Consider the following 26861-nt stretch of genomic DNA (forward strand, 5'->3'; position numbering starts at 1 on the left):
ACACAAAATGCCACTAACATCAGGCAGCACCAGGAGTCTAGCCCCCCACTGTGTAGAGAAATTTGTATCAGGCAATATTACGATGAGCTCAATTGCAAAGCTCTTTGTTTAAATCTGCTGACACAATATTTGTGAAAGACTGATGTGCAGATTTGCTGGTGTTTGACAAAATGCAGATCCCAAATCTCCATCTCAGACCCACTTAATCTGACTCCAGGGTCCAGAAATGTGCATTCTGAAAGACCTTTCCAAGTTATTTCCCTGCCTTCTGAAATCAGAAACTACTATCTAATAAGATTAGGGTCAAATCTCTTATTTTTTAATTGATTTCAGAGAGAGGAAGGGACAGAGGGAGAAACATCAATCTGTTGCCTACTACTCGTGTCAAATCTGGGGATGAAGCTGGCTACCTGGGTATGTGCTTTAACTGGGAATCAAACCTGCCACCTTTCATCTTTTGATGTATGGGACGACACTCCAACCAATGGAGCCACCCAGCCAGGGCTGGGGTCAAATCTTAAGATTACTTGTAACTCAATGGGTTTCATTGAAATTGTTCCAGGTTAACATCTGCAGTCTGGAATGTGTCTTTATCTGAGGCCATTCGTGTCTCTACAAGGATTCTGGTGAAGTCAACTGGCTGTTACAGAGACCGCTTAGGTGGCCTTTACCTTGAAAAGCATCACATCCAAAGGTCAGGCTCTCAACATGGCAAGCACTGAAATCCTATCCAGACAAACTCGCAGGAACACCATTTACCAGGACGGTGACTCACACAGGCAAACTTCACAAGCACTGGTATATACTAGAATTCCAAGTCATACATTGACATTGAAAGCTATGATTCACCAGGGGCCCAATATTTCCACCTGATTAACACACATCTTTCTTTAGGTTAACTTCATGGGGTTGCAAAATGTTAGAAGTTTGCCAATTGAACTTGCAACCAGAACAGGATGGTCCAGGAGTTCTAAATTTAATGCCACTGCTTCCTGGCAGACTGACTGACACAAACTTACCCCAGTGACTGAACACAGATTTTATTGGCCTAACAGGGTACCCCTTACTCCAAGTGCCTTGGATTGGCCAGGCAGTTTTTTAAAAATCTGTCAATAACTCTAGCATTCACTATGATATTTGGAATTTTAAAAAAAGAGATTATTTTCTTTAGAAATTTAGAAACCAAAGCCTCATAGATGGTCTATAATTAGATTATAAATACACATTTACTCAAAATATGTTTGTATCTAGAAGGTCATTTTCAAATAGTCAGAAGATATAGCAAAATAATACTTGAAATAATAAATTTATCTTATTAAGTTAATAATAAATTTCTAGCATTTTGAATTAATAACAGTTAAAGCACTCGTCTTCCAGGATCTTGGGAGAAATTAAGACCAAAAAAAAACCGATAAGCCTTTCTCTTTGATGTAACTATCTTGGGGAAGGAGTACTGGCTGCTGGTGATGGCACCATATGCACCCACCAGGCCGCCATTCTGAGACCCAAACCTCATCATCAGAATCACCCCAACTGCAGTGGGTGGGGCTGGGGTGGGGGTGCAGTCAGCTCTGGGAGTCCTGTCCTAAGGGTGTCTCATCCTGGATTAACTAGTAAGGTGGTCACCAGTCACACATGGCTATCTAAATCTAAATATATTAAAATTAAATTAAATTAAATTTCACTTCTCAGTCATCATATTCACATTCAGCTTCTCCATAGCTGCTGGTGACGGGTGCTGGACAGGATAAGAGGGGTCATTTCCACAATCACACAGTGATCTACTGGACATGCTCGCCTTGTCCAAGCAGTGTTTGATTCACTAAAGCAAACTTACTACAGTGCCATAGGCTTCATCCACTTCTAGAGAGAATTACAGGGACCCACAGTGGCCCTCCCCTCTGACTCGGGAACAAGAAATATAGGGTGTGCATGCAATGCCATTTCCACCTCTTCCCACGTGATGTGCTGCAGAAGCGGACTCCTTTTTAAGTGTCTGAGGTTACAGAGGTCTTAATTAAGTTCTTAAGCTACAATTACCTTTAACTATTTGATTTCATTATTTATGATTTTCCTTACCCACCTGCATTTTTTTTTTTTTTGGTTTGTTTTGGGCATCCCTTTCTTCAGAAAGGCTAGCTTTGGTCCAGGCACAGTCCTGCCTGGCCTGGACACTGTGTGTGTCTTCAAGATAATCCATTAATGCTTTTTGATGTTGAGTTTAACTTTCAAATAGAAACATTATTTCTTTTACTTCTATGTTGTTTGGGGCCCCATTAACTTCTCATAAAAATACTTGTTAACTGCAATATTGGAAAAGTAATCTAACACCCACACACCTCAGTCCCCTTGTTTGTTAAATAGAAACAGGTCATTTTAACATTTGAGTATTGCTCTCCATAGATCTGAATTAGTAGAGGGAAAGCCCAGCATGGGCTCTGGTTCCTGGCTGAATTCTACTAAATGTAGGCGGCTCTGGGTAGAGTGCAGTGTAGAAACAATAATAGGGAAAAATTCACAGGAAAAAAAAAATCTTCTGTATCCTTTGTTGTTGTTGTTAATCCTCATCAGAGGATATTTTTTCCATTGATTTTTTAGAGAGAGTGGAAGGGAGGGGGAGACTCAGAGAGAGAAACATGGATGTGAGAGAGACACATGGATTGGTTGCCTCTTACACACGTCCAGACCAGGGCCGAGGATGGAGCTAGCAACCAAGGTACTTGCCCTTGACCGGAATCCAACTTGGAACTCTTCAATCCTTGGGCCTATGCTCCATTCACTGAGCCAAATGGGCTAAGGTTTTTTTTGTTTGTTTGTTTGTTTTTGTGTGTGTGTGTGTTTTTTTTTTTTTTTTTTTTTTTTTTAACAAAGAGGATTTAGATGGTTTTTGGAAAATGTTGAAGGTAGCTTCTATGGTAAAATACTAGAGAATGTGACATAGCCAAATGAAGTGCAATAACTTCATTTTCTGATAAAGTGTGGATACATTGCCACCCGTCACTAACATTTTTTGGTCCACTTCTAATAGGTAAACAATGACAATTTCGCAAGTTTCCCAACTTAGTTTTTAGGAGCTGCTTGGAGCTCACTGAATCCACAGGGGGCACACCCAGCTCTGTAACCAGGAGGCTAGGACATCCTCTGTCAGTCACCAAGATTCTGAATGCTCTCTAGAGCTGCCTTCTCCCCAGACTCCAGTTCTCTTGCAGAGCTACCCCATTTATTTCTTAAAGCACATGGTTATAATAAGAATAATGTGTTGGCATGCTTCCTTCCACTGCAATATTTATAGATTGCATTGCTCACATACATTGCTGTGGTTTGCTTGTCTAAGTTTGTGATGGTCTCGCTAAATGAAAATACTCTTGCTTGCTAGTTCTTGCAGAAGGAGCACTTAGCACCTTGAGAGTGATGACAGCTGGTGCCAGCTGCTTGTCGTGGGCACCGCTGCCATTCAAATAGAAAGCTATGCGGTGTGAACCACACGGGAAGTTTTTAAGATGAGAAAGAGATGAAGGGCTTTAATTCCCAATTCTTGGACAGCAGTCAACAGTTTGGGATGTATAAAACTGTTAAAGACTATCAAGTTCATTCCATATCTCGAGGCAATACTGTATCCAACTGCAAGAAGTGTGTTGACTTTCATAAGCTTCTAGTGTGGCTTATCCCCAGCTACTAAGAGCAAATGTTGTGAAGGGTCAAATTATTCAACAAATAATAGCAAAATGCCTGCTCTCAAACGAATGCATCAAGGACTTTCTCTCAGTGCAAAACACAGACACAAAGCAGGTAACAGTCCTGATTGGGAGCAAAATGAGCTAGAGAAGGAAAGTGCCAGAGACCTTAGGTGAGGAAGATAATCCTGAACATCAGACTCCGCAGAGTAGGCACAATTGAACCAGCCTTTGAAAGATGGGCACAATTTGAGCAACAAAGAGCTGAGAAGGGAACACAGTGAAGTAGAAGCAGGTGCCTGCAGGCTGCAATGAGATGGCTGCTATGAGGCCAGCGTGGTCCATTTGGGAAGTGACTTCCCACCCCTATGCCCGTTTCTGTTTGCCTGCCAAAATGCAGCCTGGGTGTAGCCTGGTGGTGCCATGAGCTTCTTTGTGTGCAATCTCTAGCTTCAGATCTGGCTCACTTGCTCCTGAGCTTCTTGAAGACAGAAGATAGATATGTAGCAGATGCTCGCAAATGCATATAGACAGACGATGGATTAATATAGGAGAGACAAAGATGAGGATAATAAAGGTGGCAGGGAAGGAAGAGGCAAGGTCATGGGAGACCTCCAAAGGCAAGCTGGGGGATTTGGACCCTCGCATGAATGCCTCAGGCTCCATCATGTGCTGGAGGGCATGTGAAATGCATGTATGGAATCTGAATTTCACCAGAGCTAGAGTTGCAATAAAATGTATATTTTAGGAAGTGAGAGATAAGTATGAGGACAATTGTCACTGAGAGAACGTTTTACTTCCATGTCTAAAAAGTGCTTTTACATTTAGAATAATCCTATCGAGAAAGTTGTGCTATGGGTTCACTTATGTGCCATGGTTCTTGTCCCAGCATTACAAAGAGTGTGGCAATCTGGAGAAAGGAGCTGCACGTAGATTCAAGAAAGAGTCCAAAGACAAAAGATAATTTTGAAAGGCATTGGGGGTCAGAGGATCTTCAGCTAAAGGACCTAAAAGACTACCCCTTGTCTAAGAACCCTGTGCTATTTATTAACACACTTTGTCCTAAGGCAAGATGGAGATAATACACCTCGGGGCCTCTTGGTGTGGGTCCCAGTAAGACTATGAGAAATGTGTGTTTGCTGGAATCCTGGGCTTTCAGGGCTGCGAGGCTGTGCCCTTCCCTGGGCCAAGGCTGGGCTTTCCTATACTCCAAGGTATCTCGAAGGTTGAAGATTCGCTTCCTCTCACTGGAAACAACAGTAATTTGTGACATTCTCTTCCCTCTTTGCTCAAGTGCCTGCCAGCAACATGTTCTCATTTCCCAACATGAGTGTCTTCTCATGGAAACTCAGGAGGCAACTGCTTAATGTGAGCAAGTGTAGTGATTGGAATGACCTTTAACATGCACAGTCCTCCTCTCACTTCTGATTCTCTGATTTACCAAAATGCCAGCTGAAATGCCATTCCCGCCATGACATGGGGTTTTACTTTGGGTGGGCAGACAGGGTCTTTTTCTTCTCCTGTTTCGCTAAGTGCAGGTGTAGCCTATATACTATTAGGAGTAAACCCTAACCCACTGAAGTCAGGGCAATGGGGAGGGGCTCAGTAAGGGGATCTTACTAAAGGAAGAAGAATTGCCAGCACAGTATTTTGGGAAAACATAGGACATTTGCTTTTAGCTAAACTCTCAGTTAGAAAGCCTCTTACCACTAAAGAAAGCAGAATTTTTCTTTTTAGCCCTGAACCCTCACCGTAGTGACTTCAGCAGAGCAGACGGGCAGGAGGTTGTGGTCGGGGTCACTGGTGAGGAGTGCAGGACGCCTGGAGTGCACTGGTCGAGGTGGCAGGGACCACAGTAGCCTGGCACTGCAGACCCTGAAGACACATCGCCCTTCCCGCCACACTGCTCCAGCTCCACGTAACCAGCCTGCCTCACAGGTGGTCTCCTAGTGCACTGCTTATTTTCCTCATGCCAGTATTTGGGAACATATAAGTTTATTGTCAACATTATTTGGTCAAAATCTGTGTCCCTCCACAGAGCTTTTTGAAGTCGGAGAAAGTCTACTGTGTTGGGCACTCAGCTACACCTTCAGCTCCTACGCTGCCCCTGGCACAGCAGGATGCCCCAAATACAGGAGACAGATAAAGGAATGGATAAATGGACAACTGAATAAGTGGATAAAAGGCCCATGATAGAGAAAAACAGCCTCCAATCCAAGAACAGGAGAAAGACCGGAGCACGGAACACCAGCAACTCTCTGTCTTGCTCTCTCCTGGGGCCCAGGACAAGAACTGGCTGCACATGGACCAGAGCGGCTGAAGGCAGGAGTCACATGCAGACGAGCAGAGCACAGGCTGTCCAGCAGCCAGAGGAGCAGGAGGGCCTCTGGACTCGGTGTGTCTTGTCACGTGTGCTGCGTGAGCTTCTCAGCGCCTGCATGCACCACATGCTGTCAGAACTTCTGTGATTCTCAGAATCATTTGATCTATGAGCCTCGAGTTGTTTGAGGACCACTTCTGGGATTATTTTCATTTCTAGAGCAGGGATGGCCCCTCGCTAATTATTACAGTGAAAAGAATGCTTTTCATTCCCCAGTCATCTATTGATGGCAGTTGTGTTGCCCCCAGATCTTGGCTATTGTCAATAATGCCCCAGGAATGACAGGGATGCATGTCACTTTTTTAGTTAGTGTTTTGGGTTTCTTCCAATAAATACCCAGAATTCAAATTGCTCGGTCCTTCTTTGTCTCTTCGGATAGCCCTTCTTTTCAAGTCTATTTTGTCTGATACACTTATTGCTTTTTTTAGCTTTCATTTATTTGTTTGTTTCTATTTTTATGAACTACCTTTTCCATTTCTTTGCTTTCAGTCTGTGTGTGTCTTTCAATCTGAAGTGAGTTGCTTGCAGACAGCATATGTAATGGTCTTGTTTTCATATCCATTGAGCCACACTTGTGTTTTGTATTTTTTTCAACCCTCACTTGAGGATATATTTTTTATTGATTTTCTTTTTGAGAGACAGAGAGAGAGACATTGATGTGAGAAATATCAATTGGCTACCTCCTGTAAGCACCCCTAGCAAGGACTGTCCCCACAATCTAGGTATGTGCCCTGGCCAGGAATCGAACTGTGACCTTCTACGGATGACACTCCAACCAACTGAGCCACCTGACGAGGGCAACCACTCTGGGTTTTGTTTGTTTGTTGTTGTTTTTTATTGAATAAGCCACACAGAGAAAGACAAATGTCATATGATTTCGCTGATATGTGGAATCTAAAGAACAAAATAGACAAACAAAACAGAAGCAGACTCATAGATACAAAGAACATTTTGACGATTGACAGAAGGTAGGCAGGTTGGGGAAGATGGGTGAAAATGGTGAAGGGATTCAGAAGCAAAAATTGGTAGTTACTGAATAGTTAAGGAGATGTAAAATACAGCATAAGGAATACAATCGGTAATATTGTATGATTATATATGTTACCAGGTGGGTATTGATTTATCAGAGTGATGACTTTGTACTTGCTATAAATGTCTACTCACTGGGTTGTAGACCTGAAACTAATATAACACTGTACATTAACTGCAATTAAAAATATTAAGAAAATAATGCTTTTCAGTATGGAGAAAGCATAGCCAGGTGTGATTACGTCCGTCATAACAGTTAGTGGTGTTTTGCGTGCACGAGGTCATAGACCGTAAGTTGGACACATTACCGTGGTCTCAAAGAGACCCTACTGCAGCTTGGAGTAACTCCCTGGCCTTTTCCAGGTGTTGAGACACTCCCTGCTTGGCCCCGGTTTATCCTGGTTTGGGGAGAGAAAGGCCCCGCAGTTGGCCAGCCAAGTAAGTCATGTTGAAGTGATCTTTTTAAGATGAAGCTAAACCAGGAGGGAAAATTGTCCAGAAAATAAAATAGGTGATGCTTGTAGGTAAAGTATTCAGAAGGCATCACCCTTGCCTGCCTGTGTTTGGTTTTCTCCAGTCTGGCAGGCCCAGGCCCATGGAGCCCCGTTTCTGTCCCTCTTGCTCCTAAATTTCAGAAGTCTCACCCTCCTGCTCTCAGCCAGTCCTCACCACACCTCCAGGGGCACTGCCGCCCAGGGTGGGGGACTACCACCCCAGGGAGCACTATTGCTGGGGGGCAGGAGACACTGCCACCCCAGGGGGCACGGCTGCTAGCACCTTGCTTTGGTTAATGCCCTCTGCAGTGAATACCTTCCTGGTTTGACCACGAAGGGGCTGAGCTATGAAGCCATGGAGTGACTAGCTTTGTCCAAAGTTGTGCTAAAATGTAAACAGCAGCGGCTTTACCCCCTCAAAATCCTGAGTGTGATTCTGTTTTGAGGTCAGTTACTAAACTTATGCTGTAGTAGGTCTCCTCACCTGCCAACAGAGAGGTGTGTTCCCTTTGGGGATTCACAAGCTGCAGTGAATGGTAGACTATTACTGACCACACCCTGTGCTGTGGGAGCAGAGCACCTAACAGCCTTCAGAAGTCCAGTCAGTAGATGAGTGGATTAAAAACGGTGGTACATCTACACAATGGAATACTATGCTGCAGTAAAAAAGGAGTTCTTACCATTTGCAACAGCATGGATGGAACTGGAGAACATTATGCTAAGTGAAATAAGCCAGTTGGAGAAAGATAAATATCACATGATCTCACTCATTTATGGAATATAATGAACAACATAAACTGATGAACAAAAACAGATCCAGAGACAGAGAAGCATCGATCAGATTGTCAAACCTCAGAGGGAAGTTAGGGGAGGGTGGGGGTAAGGGAGAGAGATCAACCAAAGGACTTGCATCCTTGCATATAAGCTTAACCAATGGACACAGACAACAGGGGGGTAAGGGCATGAGTCGGGGGGATGAGGGGGGGAATGGGGGGGGGATAAGGACACATATGTAATACATTAATCAATAAAGAAATTTTTAAAAAAGAAGTCCAGGCACAGGAAAGCCCTGGAGGCCACCTTCCTGTTCTGTAAACTTCCCGACAGATACACTAAGGGTAAAAATAGTAGCTAATTTTAATTGTAGGTTTCACTGCCAAAATAAGGGAGTGTATTTTATCACAGGCCAATCTTACTTTTAGCTCCATGTTCTCCTGGCAGCTGTTATAAACGGTACTTACCCAGGGCCGCCAAGGAATCTGCTTGGATTCAAGCCACGCTGTGTGAGAGGCCACAGGTGCTTTGCCCCAGCAGCCCGATCAGTGGCCATCAGTGCACATGAGGAGAAACCAGATGTGACATTGGCCACAGGACGGAGGCCTTCCTGGAGAAGGTGAAAACAGTGGGAGGACTTCACCTGGATGCTGGAGGATGGCTTCACTGAGGTGTTGATTGTGTGAAGGGAGCGGCAAAGAAGAACCTCTTTCTTCTGATTATTAATTTAGGAACATTTTCCACAGAGTTAAACATAGGCACTGTCTCACAGTGGTGCCTTGAGGATCTAAAATAACATTTTTTTTAATGTTTCAATCCAGATCAAAAGATTTCCTTAGCTTCTGTGCCATCTGAACCCTCCTAATTTCAGAGCTAGTGTTTCTCAGGAGAGATGATTGGTGCACATTTTCTCCTGCTCTCTGAACATGCACTCCCACCTCAGCCTCAAGCCTAGAGCCCTGGGAATGGATCCTTGCCTTCTGCAGTGCTTGTGAGCACTCCCCAGCTCACTGGTCTGGCTTTGTGCTCAGCATTGATGCTTCTGATTCCAGTTGTTGGGGAAAGTCCTACCGTCTGACTGGACAGAATGCAGTGCCATCCTTGACTTGGTGGGAACTCTGTGTTTTTCAGGAATCAAAGGTGTCCTGGTGTTCTTCCTTATGCACAGGCAGAGAAGCACCATTTCATATGCGGAGAGAGGTGAGGTAGGTTACAGAACACCATGCACTTATTTAAGGTCACTTGCTCAGATCAAATGCAGGTTTTAACGTCCTCCAAAGCTCCTATTCCCTACTGACATTTGAAGAGGTGGGGGCAGGTGATGAGGAGTAGCCCTCATTTAAGAAGCAAACAAATTATTCAGTATTTTTTTTTCTGGGCAGTTCCAGATGGAAGGCTCTAAGTCTTAGGGCCTATCAGGAGGAGGTAGATTCTGAGCTGATTTCTTAGGCCCTAAGAAATCAGCTCAGAATCTACCTCCTCCTGATAGCCCTTCCGAGGTGGTTCCCAGACTAATCAGCCCAAAGAAACAGATAAGGGTGGTGGAGCAGTAAGCTACCTCTGAGTCTCAGTGGGCGGTCACAGGTGTGACCATGGGCTGCATCTGTGGGGCCCACACGTTGCGGCCCACCGCACTTCTCTCCTGTTAACACAAGCTGCTTCCTGATCTGAACCCAAGATGAAAACATCATTTTCTGTTTACAGTCCTGCCGAACCATGTGGGATGTCTCCCAGCTGCAAGTCAGAAGTAGCACCGTGCAAAGACAGTGTGATCTCTGCAACCAAACTCTGGGGCTTGTGGCCAAGCCCAGCTATATACTTGCTGTGTGCCCTTGGTTAGGTTACTGAGTGCCTCTGTGCTTGATTCGTCTCATTCTGTAAAATGGAGTTAATATCATTCCTGGCTTCACACAGTTTTCACACAGTTGTTGTGAGTACATCACACACACACACACACACACACACACACACACACACACACACACACGGGATGCCTGGGACACAGTAAGCAGTAGTTAAGGTCTGGATACTAATATGGTGTATTCCTCAGATTTTAAATCGCTGTGTGCTTCCAAGCCCACTATGGCCTCAGCTTTAAGTTCTCTTTCAACCTCTTCTGGCAAGGTAAGCTTTCCGGTCCAGGCACGCAGGTGCCAGCACCACCCTTTCTCAGCCCCTGCCCCATGCTCTACCCACCTGGAACACCCTGCTTGACCTCCCTAAACCCAGCCCAGCCTTCCAAGTTCCTCTTAAATCTCACTTCCTCGGTGACATTCCCTTGACGCGTTCTGGCTTCCCCAGCCATCTCTCCTCTCTCTCTGGCCTTCAGTCAATAGGCCATCCACATGTATGTGGATAGCAGAATCAGCAAATTCTGGATGAATCCTGACCCCGCCGAACACTAACCATGCACCTTCAGAGCTTACCAAGCTTCTGAGAACATCACTGGTCTTACTAGTATCTGTAAAATAACAACGATGGAGTAAACCCACGGGTCTCAAGTCTGAGTGTGCTTCAGATTCACCTGGGACCTTGTTAAAACTCAGATGGGCCCTGTCTCCAGGTTCCGACCCAGCAGGTAGGGGCCTGACCTGAGGACATGCATTTATAACAAGCTGCCAGGTGATGCTGGGCTGAGAGCCGGGCTCTGAGAGCTGGCCGTTTTGAAGACCTTACAGGACTGTGGAGATAATTAAATGAAGTACTGTTGAGAGAATGTTTGCTCAGTAACTGTTATGTAAAATATAACCTTTCCTTTCCTGCATGAAGTAGACTAAAAATAATAAACAAAAACAGCAGAAATGCTCAGTTTTTATTTTGGCCCCATCCCATGAGTTCAGAGAACACCACATTGCATGCAGCATTTCTCGCTCTAGAGAAAGGCACTCAGATTGTGTGGGCATCGCCCTTACAATGCTTTCCTGGCACCCAATGTGATGGTTTTCAATTTTAGAGAAGAACTAAAACATTTGCATTACCCTGAAATGTAATCTCTTTATATAAAATACTGTTTCTAACGAGCTCCCACGCACTGGGTGAGTTTTTAGCATGAGTCTGTTTATGGGAGGTAGTCCAACAGAATCTTGTTTCCCTCAGTGTTTCCAAAACCCGCATCTGAACCAAGAAGGTCAGAATCTTGGCCAGAGAGATTAGCAGATGCTTTTGTTAAAAGAATGAGTGTTGAGGAAAAGGGAAGTGATTATGGAGTGAAAAGCTACAGATCATAATTTCGTTGGCTGCAAGAGATTTAATGCAGTCACCCACATGCCATTAACTCAGTCAGGACAAGCATGTTGTTTAATTTTAGAAAGGACTGTAGCAAAAAGGACTGCCCAGAATGCAGCAGCATCGCCCTGAGCAGAGACCCACTCCCACCTGGTGCTGCCACACTGGCCACCCTGAGAGAAGTCATTTTCTTCCAGAGTGAACCAGAGCTCGCTGAGCTCCAGGGGCCTTCCCCAGTGTCATTCCTCTAGGGAAATGAGGCAGGTGGTCACAGCAACCCTTTGCTGGTGCAGAAAACTAGATGGAATCAGCCTCTATTCATCTTTATGAAGGTAGGGAGCAATATTTGGTGGTCGCTGGTCATCTGCTGTATAATATGACCACCCTCGCACACAGGGCATGAAGCTTGTCTAGAAGGAAATATCAAGCTGTGAGTTTCAATGGGCCCAGCGAGTCACCTGTCCTCAAAAATAGCAAAAAGACAAGTCACGTTTGTTGGCAGCTGCAGCTATTCTAAGACCAAGTTCCCTTCCAACCAAAATATCCTCTGAGGATTTTTGCTTATTTATAGTCATGAAAGTGTCCTTTGAAGAGGGGAGTGGGGGGGGGGGAGCAGGGGAGGGTGTCTTAAGTGACAAAGACCAGGGATGACTGGAGGAGAGGGGATTCAGTTGACTCCCAGTGTCCCTTGGACTGAACTCTGCACCTGTTTGGAAAGGGGCATCGAGACAGAGCTGCCAGGACTTCTCAGAGCCCGTGAGACCCTGATGAGGAGAAGAGCTGCTGGGGGGCTCAGCTGGCGCCATGGCCATCTCTCCCATACCCCTGCACCCCTTTTGTACAGAATCCATGCAACTCTCTGGCCTCCAGGATGAGAAAAGCTTTAGGGCAGTGGTTTTCAAAGTCTAGTCCCAAGACCAGCACAGCAGCACCAGCAGCACCCTGAAAGTTGATATAAATGTAAATTTTATTGGCCCCCATAGTAACTCTAAGGGTGGTACCAAGCAACTGGTATTTTAAGAAACCTTTCTGAGGATTCTGATGCACCTATGTTGGAATTGACCTACAAAATTTAAGGAGGCATTCAATTCCAGGTCCAATCTGCATATGCATGAATTTTGAAATAGGGACCACCTTAAATTGTGTGGGCTAGCACATCACCTGCTTTTGTCATTCTCTCTGGGCCCTGAGGTCAATGCTTTAGAAGAATTTAATGACCAGAGCCCACCTTGGCACCAAATGTCCCTAATGGGTGGTGAGTGGTCTTCCAGGAGGCAGCCTTCTGAATAAGTGGGGATCAAAGCCCAAGGGAGTCATAGAGCAGACAGATTAGAGAGCACATGAGAGGTATATCTATGGGGATCCACCCCAGAAACTACTGGGGATCTCTTGGCCATGGTGGGGATTAGGGGTGCTTCTCCTGTCCTCTTGGAAAGTAGAGTTAGAAAACTTTTCACCATGGGAATTCACATGGCAACATTTACTGTGTATCTGCTCATGAGACACACCCCTGAGCCCCTGATTCTCACAGGCTCATGCTCAGTGCAAACAAAGGTTTTATAAGCTTGGCTTTGCAAAAGAAAAAAACATAGATTAAAAGGATGTCTATGCATGCATATGAGCATAACCAATGGACACAGACACTAGGGGGCTGAGGGCATGTGCTGGGGGGGTGGGAGTGGCTGGGGAGAGGTCAATGGGGGAAAAAGAAGAAAAGCAGACATATGTAATACTTTAATCAATAAAGAATAAAAAATGGTTAAATAATATATGTCATCCAAGTTGATGAGTAGTGGACTGGGAATTAAACAGGCTTACTATTGCTCAAAGTTGTTGACAGTCACACTAGGCTTAAAGGATTTCCTCAGGTGTGACTTCCACTTCCTCTCATGTCAGACAACTGACTCGTCAGCATCCCTTTGCTCCTCCACACCTTGGACCGTGTCTCCTATTTCAATTCTTAGACCACATTCAATGATTATTTATTTTGCCCTGAACTCCCATGGCTTGTACAGCTCTCAGCACATCTTATCTCACTCCAGTGTATACATGAGACTGCCTCACCCGTTCACTCACTGCCCATCTGTATGGCTGAATAACCAAGGGTGTGATAAAGAGTTGTGGAAGTAATAAAGCATTTATCGAGGGTGACTTGACTCTATGATAGTTTAGACTATCATGTCTTGCCTATCTCAAGTCCAAGGGGTTGCAAGAGATAAGAGTAGCTCCTGGAGAATAAGGTCTTGGGTGTGGAGAGCATGAGCCTGGAAATCCTACCTGCAGAGGCAGGAGGTGGCTGCACACTGCTTCCTTGAGGCTTAGGCAGACCAGTGCAAGTGGATGCTAGGAGTGCACTCCTCTGGCCCCACCTGTGATTCTCCAAGGGTGCTTGGCCCCTTCTCCATCCTGCCCTTGCACTGCTGGACACGGGACAGCTCTGCAGCTGGAGCTTCCTAAAGCAAGCACTTTCCTGTTGCCAGAGCTGTAGCCAGGCCAAGGGATGCCAAGTCCTTTCTTCCCTAAGGCCAGAAAATTTGGGATTTGCCAATCATTAAGATAAAAATTGTTAGTTTAGGTCCTTGGTCCCTAGAAAGGAACTTTTCCTTCTTTAACAAAAAAGATTGTCCCAAGGATGGTTTATGAATTAGTGGATTTCCTTAGGTGTGACTTCCACTTTCTCTCAAAGCATTGCACAGGCTGGGCAGTAGAGCTAGGCACCATCTCAAGGGAACATGCTTGAAGGACCCCCACTGGAGAAAGCTCTTACAATTTTATAACATTATGTGCCTCTTTTGTGAAGGCTACCTTGGTTTCCCCACAGTGACCAGCAGTAGGAGCCTTTGCATGTGAATGATTGCCACATAGAAGGGGAGCCCCTCTGCACAGCCCGAGAGAGCACTCTGAGGGAGAGCAGGAGAGGTGGGTATGGTGGCCTCACGAAGCCAAGGAGGAGGTGGGGGCCTCCATACATACCCCATGAGGAAGGGGCAGAGAGAAGACTGGTCTGGGAGAGAAGAGACTCTTAAGCTAGATCAAAGGCTGCCCTCCATGAACTTTCCAGACAAGAACACAAGTAAGAAAAACCAGTCATACTCTACTCCACCCCATCTCTCCCAGCACACCCACCCCATCCTCAAGGGGCACGATCCTTGAAGGCAAAGACTGAGCCTGCCCTTAAACCAGGCTTACGTTAATTAACACATTAAAAATAAAACACAAAACTCAGAAACCATGCCCCTTTCCAACAAATATTAAATGTAAGTTCAAGAGATAATTAATTAAGCAAAGCCTTTTACCATGGCTTTTCCTTCTGTTAGAGACACTGTCTGGCAAATGAAGAAAAACATACCATTTACCCACAAAACTAAACACAATGCCTTATTATTATACAATTAACCAAAACACAATTGTGTGTAATACAATTACACAGACTACAATCACACAAAAGTAATGATGCAGTGTAGATGGCAATGACTTTCTGTCAGCAAAAATGAGAGCTTCCTTGATTAGAAATTAAGGAATGGTTGGAGATTCCTGTTGAAAAATGCTTCCTCTATTGATCTACACTTTGCACAGCCTTTGCTGCCTGCTGGAGCTCATCATCAGTAAAGATTACAGGGGCAGCAGCCACTATGTGTAGTATCTTTTATTCTCAGGTCCCGAAACGAGCACATTGTAGTGAAGCACACATTTTATTACCCGGATGTCCAGCAGATCCAATAGAAAAAAAAAGACAGCCCGGCCGGTGAGGCTCAGTGGTTGAGCATCAACCTATGAACCAGGAGGTCATGGTTTTATTCCCGGTCAGAGCACATGCCTGGGTAGCGGGCTCAATCCCCAGTGAGGAGCATGCAGAAGGCAGTCAATCAATGATTCTCCTCATCATTGATCTCTCTCTTTCCCTTCCTCTCTGAAATCAATAAAAATATATAAGAAAAAAAGATAAAGTAGAAGAGCCAGGAAGTCTGTGCCATTCAATGATCATCTCGTGTGTTGTGGTATTAGCAGATAAACATTCTCATGAAGGTTCGCCAAATCACACTGGTCGTGTAGCTGACACTGTAGCTGACTTTATGCTCATGAGAGGGACCTACTACTTCTCACTGCTCCTCCGGAACGGGGCAGTTACCTCAAGCTCAGGGATGGCTCTCCTTCTACTCATCTTTCTTACTATTCCCTGAGTACTCTTTCAGTAGGCTTATCTGGCTGCTGTCCTTTCTGATTTTTTCCTAGAGCATGAAGACAAATTCCATGGGCACTCCAAGTTCTTCATGTTAATACTGACCCCATCTCTAACCGTATTCTCGCCATGTGCTGCACCACAGCGCCCTGCCATCCTCACTGTGCTGTATTTAATTAAATCTAAGATACCATTATTTGTAAGACATGCCACTATTTTATATGCCAGTAAGATAAGTAAATGTTGCCAATTAAACTATTACTATCAGCTTTGAATGTATCCAAATATTACAGATTCTAAAATGAATTTGTAATATTTGTATTGAATTGATGAAATACTTGAAAGCATGGCCCTTCCTATTTCTGTACCATTTGACATGCTGCCTCCTGTCAACTCAGCCTCCACACCTCCCCCCTCAGCCAGGTCTCCCTGTCCTGTAAGATTCAGCACAGCACACTTCCTGAAAACCATATTGCCCTCATCCTCCCTGCGCCAGACTGAGTTGCTGCTGCCATATTTCATAGAAATAAGGGTGACTTCTTGGTCATTTATTGCCCTTCATTGTAATGGCTAATTTATTCCCTGATGAAAATTGAGTAAAGACCCTATTTCATTAACACATAGGATTGCAACTAACACACATCATTCACTCATTTAATAGATGGTATTTTAACCAGGGCTAGTAGAATTGGAGAGAAGGAGGCAAGCACTAGAGAGGAAAATTCGGGAACATGATAAAACTTGTTGAAAATTCAGAATCACCCCTTTTAATTTTCTGCAGTGTGTCTTTGAATCTAGAAACTTCCAATAAAGAGGAGCCAGATCCCAAGAGAAAGAGAGCCACAGAACTCCTGTGGGATGTGTGGCTGCAGTGAATGTGTGGGTTCTCCTTGATGGGGTCCGGTCTCTGCTGGGCCCCAGAAGAAAAGACTCAAGGGCAGTGACCACCAAGGCTGGTCCCCGGGCCTGTCTGTGTACAGAGGGTACTGCCCAACCTCTACTCTAGGGTCCCAGAGGGCCCAAGGCTCACCCCGTGTGAGAGGATACCCACTGCACTGAAAAACAAGATGGTTCAGGAGAAAAGTGATTCCTCCCTCCTCTCCACTTTACTCTTAACTTCAAAGTAATCAAATGGCATTTATGCACAAAACTTTGATCCTTTCACAAATTTGTAGTTTGATTTAATTTGCATATCCCATTTACTGCAAGTCAACATGAAGATAGACTCATCTAATTTAAACCATTTTTCTCTGGATCTGAAATCCTCTCAGAGATATTTTCCATTAGGCAACTCAATTATATTTAAAGTGGCTGAAGTCAGTGGATTAGAATTTTGCTTAAAGAAACCCATATTTAGAACAATGAGAATGGGAAGAGGGTGTGGGAGAACAGGGGAGAAGAGACAATAATTACCTGTCTTTGATGCTACACAGATCAATGTGTAAGTCACTAAAATTCCCCAGGGAGCCTTGCTGAACTGAAATGAGGTCCTTGGGCTGGTTATCAATTAAGATGAGCCTCATGCAGCCTTGGAAAGCCTTGATAGGTTTTAAGCATTGGGAAGCGGTGAGATTGTCAGGGCACCCTGTGGGGCAGAGGAAAAAAATGAAGAACACTGAGATGATCACTCATTGCTCTGGCGACTTATCGATGGGAGACCTTGAGGTCTAATTATTGTGGTGCTTTTTCATTCACAGAAGTGCACACAGTTTAGTTGTAAATCATAGCATTTTCAGAGAGGGGACAGAATTGGTTCAAAAGGGGGCAACCTCCATCACTGTACAGAGCTAAAACCAAAAGTGTGGAAGGGAATATAAACACCATAATGTGCATCTTGTTCTTTATTTTTCCCTGCATCAGCTGTGTGCCAGTCTTCTGCCTGGGCCTCTTCACTCATCCCAAGAACACAACACATTATCACTATCTGGGGATGTCGGTTCTGTCCTGAAACACACTTCTAACTGCACAATTCAATTCTGGATCAACTTTCAAAGGAAATTATGCTTTGAGCAAGGATGGTGACAGAGTGATTAGCTGGTTAATTGTCAGCATTAACAGGCTACATGCACCTGACAAAAGTACATGTAGAAACATAACTGGGATTTTGAAATGATGTGCAAACTAAATCCAGACACTAAAGGGACTAAGGGTTTAAATAAACACAGTTATTGGGCTGTAATAGCACTTGCAAAAGGTTAACACTGTACCTTTTTAAAAAGGTGTTCCTTTAAAGACAATGCATCATATACATTTAGTATAGCCTGCTACCTGGACATCTACTCCTCATAAAGAAAGGTAGAAAGGGAATAGGTATATCAGTGCTTGAGCTCCTTATAAACTACTTACTAATTGCCTTAATAGGTTCAGACCATATGGGAATGCAAGCTTGAAAACATGGCAATAACCCATAAATAACTGGGAATTATTTCCACCATCTCTAATAGATAGTCACTGCTGGGCTGAAGTCTGGCAGCTGGTTAACAGCCCACAAGCACACACTATAAAGTAAAGAGAAATGTTACGACTTCTAATTGAGGCTGTAGAGAGAATTTATGTAAGTTGACTATTATTACACAATTTCGTTTTTTACCTTCCTTAAGTTTACAGTCTATTTGTGGGACACTTTTTCAAACGCTGCTCAAATCACAGATTCATCTTCACCTTCTGAGCACAGTGCCCTTAACAATCACCTTCAAGGATGCTTCTTCAACTGGGGAAGGGGGGCATTTTTACTTTGAGGCATTCAGGTGCTCATACATCATAATGATTGCTCAGTATTTTTCAAAGAAATAAGTGCAAGATCACTGTTCTCTCTGTTAGAAGCATTACATGTGATGCAAAATTATTTGCTTTTGTGCTACATGAGTTGGCATCCCTTTGCTGTGTGTTGTGGAGAACACAGATCTGGGGTGAATCCTGGTTCTGCTACTCACACAAGTTATTCCAACTAAGCAAATACCACTCTTACTTTCTGTGAAAGGGGGCTACTATTACCTACTTCACAAAGTCACCACATGAATTAAATGAGCTAAAACACTTGCAGAGAATGGAAGTGTTCTCCCTTTAAAGGACTTTGTTTGCATGTACACTTAGAGAAGATTTAGAGTGAGGGACAGAGTTCTTTCCTGAGGCCCTAAAATCAGAGTGCAAATAGTTGATGGCTCCCACTGCTCCCTCCTAGGAAACCCCAATGTGTGTACTGCTTCTGTGCAAAGTATCTCTTATATTTCAAAGCTTAACCACATGTCACTGGTCTGAGAAAAGGGATTTGTAAATTCTATTTGAGACTGCACTTGACGATTTTACACATAATTTCTCTTCAGTTTCCTAATGGAAAAAGGATTGTTGATCATAGACCAGGCTCAGTCCATGCCTGTATTTACAAAGTTTGAAGCCAGTTTGTCCATTCGTTGCCAGATGGGAAGTCCTGTGTTACGCATGTAAACCTTGACCTCAGGGAACTGTCCCGACAATTCTGCTCTGTCTCTCATCACCTAGATGAGGAAGTTCAGGGCCCATAAGTGTCTTGCTCATGGTCAGACAGATACTGAGGTTAATTGCTCTTTAGAGATTGTTTCTAAAATATAAACACATGGGCAGGAAATTAGATATTATTTTTCTTAATGAAGGAAATTCCTTGAAAAATACTAAATAAAAATATATCTGCACCTATAAAAATGCAGTAGGTGGCTAATTACATGTTTGCTTATTTTTTTATTTTTATTTTTTATTTTTACCTGTGTGCCTGTGTTTTGCTGTAGGAAAGGCTCTGGAGGATTCACCCAACATTGGAGAGGGTGGGGTCTTTGGCTGCTCCATAAGAAGCTACCTGCTCATGGGCCTCCTAAGTCTTCCTCATGGGCATGGCCTCCAGGGAGGTGGGGACAGAGGCAGTAGGTGCCAGAGGAGTGGCCTTGTGGGTTAGTGTGCTGGCTGTGCGTTCTCACGTGGATACTTCCTCTTTCAGGCACTGCTGACTGTTGGTGCTTTCTCCAAGTTTACAGCTGAGTTTCCCCTTTCAAATGTGATCAGGGAGCCTGCTGTGCTATAAAAATCTCCTTTGGATGAGTTACGTAACACCAGCTCTTATTGCTAGTGTCTTTTTTTTCCTCAGCACTGACCTAGATAATTTATATCTGCAGAGCTGTGAGAGGGTTTGCTTCCCATTATTTTGGGCTTGGAGGTGAGTGTCTGTGCCTCTATGTATGTTTGGGGAGGTTGCACCTGTGTGAGTGAGCGTGTGTGTATGTGTGTGTGTGTGTGTGTGTGTGTGTGTGTGTGTGTGTGCGTGCTGGAAGAATGGTCCAATTGACAAAGGAAGAATCATCATAGTAAAATAATTGCCCACTACATTCTCCCTCCCTCCTTTATTTTCAGCCTCAAAGTTGAGTAATTTACCTCCAAAGTAATAGCTCTTTCCAGAATAAATCTGTATCTGGGTGGTGTCCTGATCAGGGGACGCTGCATCGCTATCCAGGGAGAGAGTGATGCGGTTCCTCCTGGCGTTGATGCTGACTGAATGCCACAAGCCATCATTCAAGTTGCTGCCTGCAAAAGCAACAGGGAGAACAGGTGTTGGGATGAATGGCCGAGAGCTCAGGGAGGAGGCTCCCACTCCTTCCCGGCCAAGGTCCCTGTACGTACTCTGAGTGGTCCCCACTCATCATTTCACTCAAACCAAACCCTTACAAGGGTCATTTTTCTTTCTCTTTTTACCACTTATTTCTATTCTTTTCAAGTGGCTGAACAACTTCAGCTGCTTGCTTTAACAACAAAAGGGGAAAACATAGATTTGCATGTGAACTACCAACCAAGGGCACAGAACACATTAATTGATCCCTTGAGATATAAATACAGAGCAAAATGCTGAAAACAAAAAATAACCTCTCAAAATGTTCCTGGTGGCTTTATCTCTGGGTTGTCAGGTTACAGGCAATTTTTGTTTTCTTATATTTTTCTACTAATATATATGTAAATAAAGTATTTTAAAGGCAAGGTAGAAAAGGAAAGCTAGAGCCGGAGGGTGTGCAGGCAGAGGAGGTCTGCTGTTGGAGAGATAGTAGAAGGGCCAGTCCCCACCTCCCCTGGCCCCTGATGGGACACTGGCTGAGTGGCCACCTTCCCTGAGCTTCGGTTCCATTGCCTGTAAAGTCATCATTTCTGCTCTGTGTCACTGTTAAGGGGATTGATTACGATCAGGTCTGGGCCGGATGGCAACATAGTAGGTATTTATTAAAAGTTCATTCCTCTCTTGTTCTTTGGCTTAGATATCTTTGGTTCATACTACATAGCTGGCCGACCTTACTAAGGAGACTGTGTTAGAAATTAGTCATGAGGGTAGCAATTATTTCCTCCAAAAGTTTGTCATCTGTGAAGGCTTTGCTACTGCAAAGGGCTTGCTGAAGGTTACAGTCCCATAACCAGATGCATCGCCATGGTTGTCTATACAAGAACAGAGAGCCACACGTTTCTACACACTCATGTATTCTACTATGCTATTGTTGTCTTCCTTTACTTTGCCTCAGTTTCCTCTCCTGCAAAATGGGGATAATGGTTACACTTATAGGGTATTGTTAACAGAGCAGCATATGTCAAACAGTTTATATCACATCATAAGAAGACGATGTTAAAACAAATGGGCATACAGCAACTATAAGACAGTCCTTGCACTGGCGAGTGTACACATTGACCTCGCATGGTTTCTCTCCTGGGTAGGCCATAGTTAAGAGAAGAGACATATGCAAAGTGGATGAAAGCCCTGTCCTTTGACAGGTTAATGGGATAGACAGTGAAGCAAGCACTTGCAATTCTGGGGGGGACAGTGAATGTGTGGCAAAGAGGAGAGAAGGAAGACCTAACCAACTCCATGTGATGACCCTAAAAGGCTGCAAGAAAGAGGGGGTAGCAGTTTAGGAATTCATGAAAGAGAGAGTAACAGTTTAGGAATGCTTTGAAAAATGAGCAAGAGTTTGACACTCTCAGAGCCAGAGTTCCAGGAGATGCAGAGCCTGCACAGAGAGCACGGCCTGGAGTGAAAGGCTGGGAGGACAGCAGGAAGGCAGGCGCAAAGAAGACTCACCCTGAGTTCCCGCCTGCCGCGCTAAGGAAGGGGTTTCAACAAAGTGCTTTGACAGGTGGTTCTGGAGGGTACTTTACACAAGGCAGTTCTATCAGAGTCCCTGAGGATGGGGCCCCAGGCATTTGCATTTTAAAAAAGCATCCCTGGGTGATTCTAATGTCCAGCCAGGAATGAAAATCACTGTTTTAGAATGTGGGAGTCCATGGGGTTCTCTAGCATGGGAATCATCTGGTTGGAGGGGCACATTAAAAGACTCTGCAAGCTAAGCAGAGACAAGCTAGAAGCAGGACTGGTGGGGCCTATTGCTTGCACAGCCCCAGGAGACAGAAGGACGAGGTCTCAGCCAGAGTAACACCAGTAAAAATGGACAATAAGGGATGGATTAAGAGCTATTCCCAGAGGCAGAAGAGATCAGACTTGGGAGAGCCTTCTGGAGCCTCCAGGAGAGACCAGCTAGGAAGAACTTGTTCAAAATCAGAGCAGAGGTCTGCAGGCTCCACAGGACAGCTACTGACACGCTTGTGCCTGAGCCCTGGATGTCTGGGGAAGCTGCCTGGGACAACAAGGCACAAGACTGCAGGCCCAATTCCATGGCAATGGACAGCATATCCCACCTGCTCAGAACAGCCCAGATGAAGGGCCCCTCCTGCATTTGCAGCAGCTCCCTGGCATCCAGTCTTTCCTGCAGCCCTGAACACCTATGGGGTAAAGAGGAGAACCCAGAGGCTGCTCATCCCAGTCCCCTACCTTCCCCCAAAGGCCAGGGCTGGGCCCTAACCACAGGGATTCCGCTAATGAGGTGGAGGGTCTGTCAGGTGTTTCCTGGGGATGAACATTTGAATACTCTCAGGAACATAGCCAGCTTTAGGGCCTCACTTTTTAACTTCATTTGCATAGTACTTTAAATACATCTGCATAACATATAAGGCTGCATTTGCAGACAGACTATAGACTGTTTGGTTTGGGGGTCAGGAAGGATTTCTACAAAGAGGGTGTAAATAGGTCCTAAGGGCCCAGCGCCCTCCTGGCATCAGGTACCCTATGGAAGAAATTACACACAGAGGCTACAGGAAGTGTACGTCTAATTAGAGATATGTTCTCTAATTACCTCACAGATGGACCAGGCTGAAGAGCAGAGTCTGCTCAGTGAGGTGGCAGGGCCAGAGAATCAGCATGATTCTGGGTCTCCTCCCCGTTCCACATCACTATCCAGTTCTGTGTTTGTTTGTTTTTTCTTTAAATTGTTTTTATTTTAAATTTTCAATTAAAGTTGACATACAATATTATATTTGTTTCAGGTGTACAACCCAGCGATTAGACATTATATAACTTACTAAGTGATCATCTCTAGAAATCAAGTACCCATCTGACACCATACATAGTTATTAAAATATTATTAAATATATTCCCTATGCTGTACTTTATATCCATGTGACTATTCTGTAACCACCAAATTGTTTTTCTTAATCACATTACTTTTTCACCAATCCCCCAAGTCCCCTCCCATCTGCCAACCATCAAAATGTTCTTTGTATATATGAGTCTGTTTCTGTTCAGCTTATTCATTTATTTTATTTTTAGATTAAATTTTTGATATATATGTGCTTATTACCATTTTATTATACTTGTTTTCATCTTTTCTTCTTCTTAAAGAAGACTCTTGATTAAACATTCCTTGTAATACTGGTTTAATGGTGATGAACTCCTTTAGCTTTTTCTTGTCTAGGAAACTCTTTATATGTCCTTCTATTCTAAATGAAGCTTTGCTGGTTAGAGTAATCTTGGTTATAGGTCCTTGCTTTTCATCACTTTGAATACTTCTTGCCAATGCCTTCTGGCCTGAAATGTTTCTGTTGAAAAATCAGCTGAGTCTTATGGGAACTCCCTTGTAGGTAACTAACTGCTTTTCTCTTGCTGCTTTTAAGATCCTGTCTGTCTATAACCTTTGGCATTTTAATTACTATGTCCCTTGGTGTGGGCCTCTTTGCGTTCATCTTGTTTTGGCTTTTCTGTGCTTACTGAACTTGTATGTCTAGTTCTTTCACCAGGTTAGGGAAGTTTTGTTGTCATCCTTTTTTCAAAATAGGATTTCAATATCTTGCTCTCTCTTTTTGTCTTCTGATACCCCCATGATGTGAATGTTGGTATATTTGAGGGTTCCATAGGCTCCTTAAACTATCCTCATTTTTTGGATTCATTTTTCTTTTTGCTGTTCTATTTGGGTGTTTTCTGCTTTCTTATCTTCTAAATCTCTGATTTTATCTTCTGCTTCCTCTACTCTATTGTTGATTCCCTGTAATCTATTCTTCATTTCAGTTAATGTATTATTCATTTCTGACTGCTTCTTTTTTATGTCTTCTAGTTCCCTTTTTGTTACCTATCTCTTTGTTTAAATTCTCACTAAAATGACCTACTCCTCCCCTAAGTCCAATGAGTATCCTTATAACCAGTATTTTGAACTCTGCATTGAGTAGATTGCTTGTCTCCATTTTGTTTAGTTCTCTTTCTGGAGCTTTGTTCTGTTTTTTCATTTGAGGCATGTTTCTTTGTCTCCTCATTTAGGCCACCATGCTGTATTTGTTTCTATGTACTAGGTAAGGCTTCTATGTTTCTTGGGCTTGATAGAGTGGCCTTATATAGCAAGCATTCTGTAAGCTCCAGGTCACAGCTTCCTCAATCACTCCAGTTGTCTACTCCAACCCCTCTCAGAGTGGGTTCTGTATACCACCATCTTGTTGTAGTTGAGCCTTGATTGCTGTTGGCATATCAAAGGGAGGAATTTACCCCCAGGCCGATTGGCTGCAAGGACTGGCTTTGAGCACCATGGAGGGTCATCCCACTGAGCAGGACTTACTTCAACAGGGTTCCAGTGCCCCTTAAGTGTCCCTGTGGAGGTGGTTGGGTGGTGCTTTGACATGGTCTGAAGCTGTCCTCCATATATGCTGACTCTGAGGCCTCCCAGGAGGTTCAGGCCAAGGTCAGCCAGCACTGTCTGTGTTCTTCCTGAGGCCACCCAGCATGAACTGAAAAGCAACCTGCAGATGGCTGTTACTTGTGCTGGGCTTGGAGGTTCCCAAGAGAAGCCAATTTGCAAATTAAGGTTGGCTGCCACTAGTGCCAACCCTGGGGCCACTTAACAAGAGGCAAGGGACAGGCCAAGGCCAGATGCTGCTTGTTTGAAAGATTTGAAAAGTCTGAAGCATGATCCAAGATAGGCCATTCATATGGTAAAACCACTGGAAACACCTTGGGTAAGCCCTTAAGTTGGGTGGGATGAGGTCTAGGGAGTCACCCAGGCTGGGTGGGAAGTGTTAGCCAGATATGATGCCTGCCTGTCAGCTCTGTTGAGGGAGAACTCAGAAAAAAAGAAACATAATGGCCTCTGCCAGCACTTCTGTCTAGGAGAAAGCTGCCCTGCCAACCCTCACCCTGTTAATAGAAAAAGTACTCCCCTTACGTGTCTGGTGCCTTTCACACTATTGCCCCAGTGCTGGAGCTCAGAGGGAGTGAGCTCTAAGTCTGTGCATGGGCTCTTTAAGAGGAACACCTGGGGTCCCAGCAGCCTCCATCTCACTCAGCCACAATCCCCACTGCTTTTCACAGCCAGAACATATTGGGTCTTCTCTTCCTGGCACTGGAACCCTGGGCTGAGGGGTCTGGTGGAACCCCTCAGTTCTCAGGGGGAACCCCCTACAGCTGAGATATTCTTTCCAATTTTTAACCACCACAGATGGGTGTGGAACCAGCCCTTTCCTTGTTTCTGCCCCTCCGACAAGTCTCAATGTGGCTTTTTCTTCATATCCTCAGTTTCCGGACTTCTGTTCAGCTAGATTTCAGGTGGTTCTGAAAGATGGTTGGCCTGTAGCTTAGATGCAGTTTTGATGTGGTTGTGGGAGGATTCGAGTACTGTATTTACCTACCCAGCCACCTTGATCAGAATTCCTTCCCCAAGTTTATCTTTAAAGTCATTATTTAATGAGGGTTTGCTTTCTTGCTTGTTTTTCTTTTTGCTCTGCTTTTCCATCTGATTTGATTTCTTTTGCTTTGTGCCTACATGGCCCGTAGTCCCTGCAGGGGAAGCCTGTGTGAAATCTTAGCTCTTTAGAGGAAAATTATTAGAACAGGAGCTCTTGATACTGACCACACAAAGGGGTCACATAGGGAACTTCTGAGCAGGGAGGCCCTGGGCTCCATAGCAGGCTAATTAGTGCACCAGCTGGGGTGGCCCCTGGCCTTAGACATTTCAAAGATCCACAGAGATTCAACTGTGCAGCCATGGTGGAGAACTACTTTTTGCCTGGTACTCTTTTCCACTTCATTCTGTTAATGTCCCCAAATAACACCTCTGGAGGTTCTCAGTGTTTTGTTTTTAAGAACACTCTTTTGAAGGTACAGGCTTAAGTGCTATTAATTGTTCACAAATTAGGAAAAATCAATTCTATTAGGTAGCATTTCCCCCAAAACCTCTTTGAAATAAATAGCTCTGAGAAAACAGAAGTTTCAAAGGGGAGAACAGGAAAGCAGGTATGCCTTCTTAGGGCAAAGCCTCCAGGGTTAGAAGAGCAGGGTAGTTGTGGAATTAAGCTCTTCTATGATTTAAGAGCTGAGGCCTCAAAGGTGGGACTTGGCTTCTGAGAAGACTGTTGGGTGATGACAAACATAAAACTTTTGCGGTTTAAGGTGATGTCAAATATTGCTTGCCATGCCTAAACCGGTTTGGCTCAGTGGATAGAGCGTCGGCCTGCGGACTAAAGGGTCCCGGGTTCGATTCCGGTCAAGGGCATGTACATTGGTTGCGGGCACATCCCCAGTGGGAGGTGTGCAGGAGGCAGCTGATCGATGTTTCTCTCTCATCGATGTTTCTAGCTCTCTATCCCTCTCCCTTCCTCTCTGTAAAATATCAATAAAATATATTTAAAAAAAATATTGCTTGCCATCTCCAAGACTGGCAAGGAATAAAAACCAGCTGTACTGTCAGTTGGCAGACAAATAGGGCAGGAGGCATCTGTTACCTTGCTGGAGGTAG

The 26861-nt window shown here is 44.3% G+C and overlaps 1 protein-coding gene across 1 annotated transcript in view; it reads right to left on the minus strand.

The window, feature by feature from the left end:
• The window catches only part of CNTNAP5 (contactin associated protein family member 5), an 886665-nt gene that overhangs the window by 367094 nt on the left and 492710 nt on the right, over positions 1 to 26861 (minus strand). The window contains exons 9-10 of the mRNA XM_080671382.1: positions 20155 to 20304; positions 17170 to 17341 (exon numbers count right to left, since the gene is read on the minus strand). Of these exons, the coding sequence (XP_080527508.1) occupies positions 17170 to 17341; positions 20155 to 20304 (322 nt within the window). The remainder of the gene's footprint in view (positions 1 to 17169; positions 17342 to 20154; positions 20305 to 26861) is intronic.

Source organism: Plecotus auritus, assembly GCF_963455305.1.
Source record: "Plecotus auritus genome assembly, chromosome: 5".
In the NCBI taxonomy this organism is placed as follows: Eukaryota; Metazoa; Chordata; class Mammalia; order Chiroptera; family Vespertilionidae; genus Plecotus; species Plecotus auritus.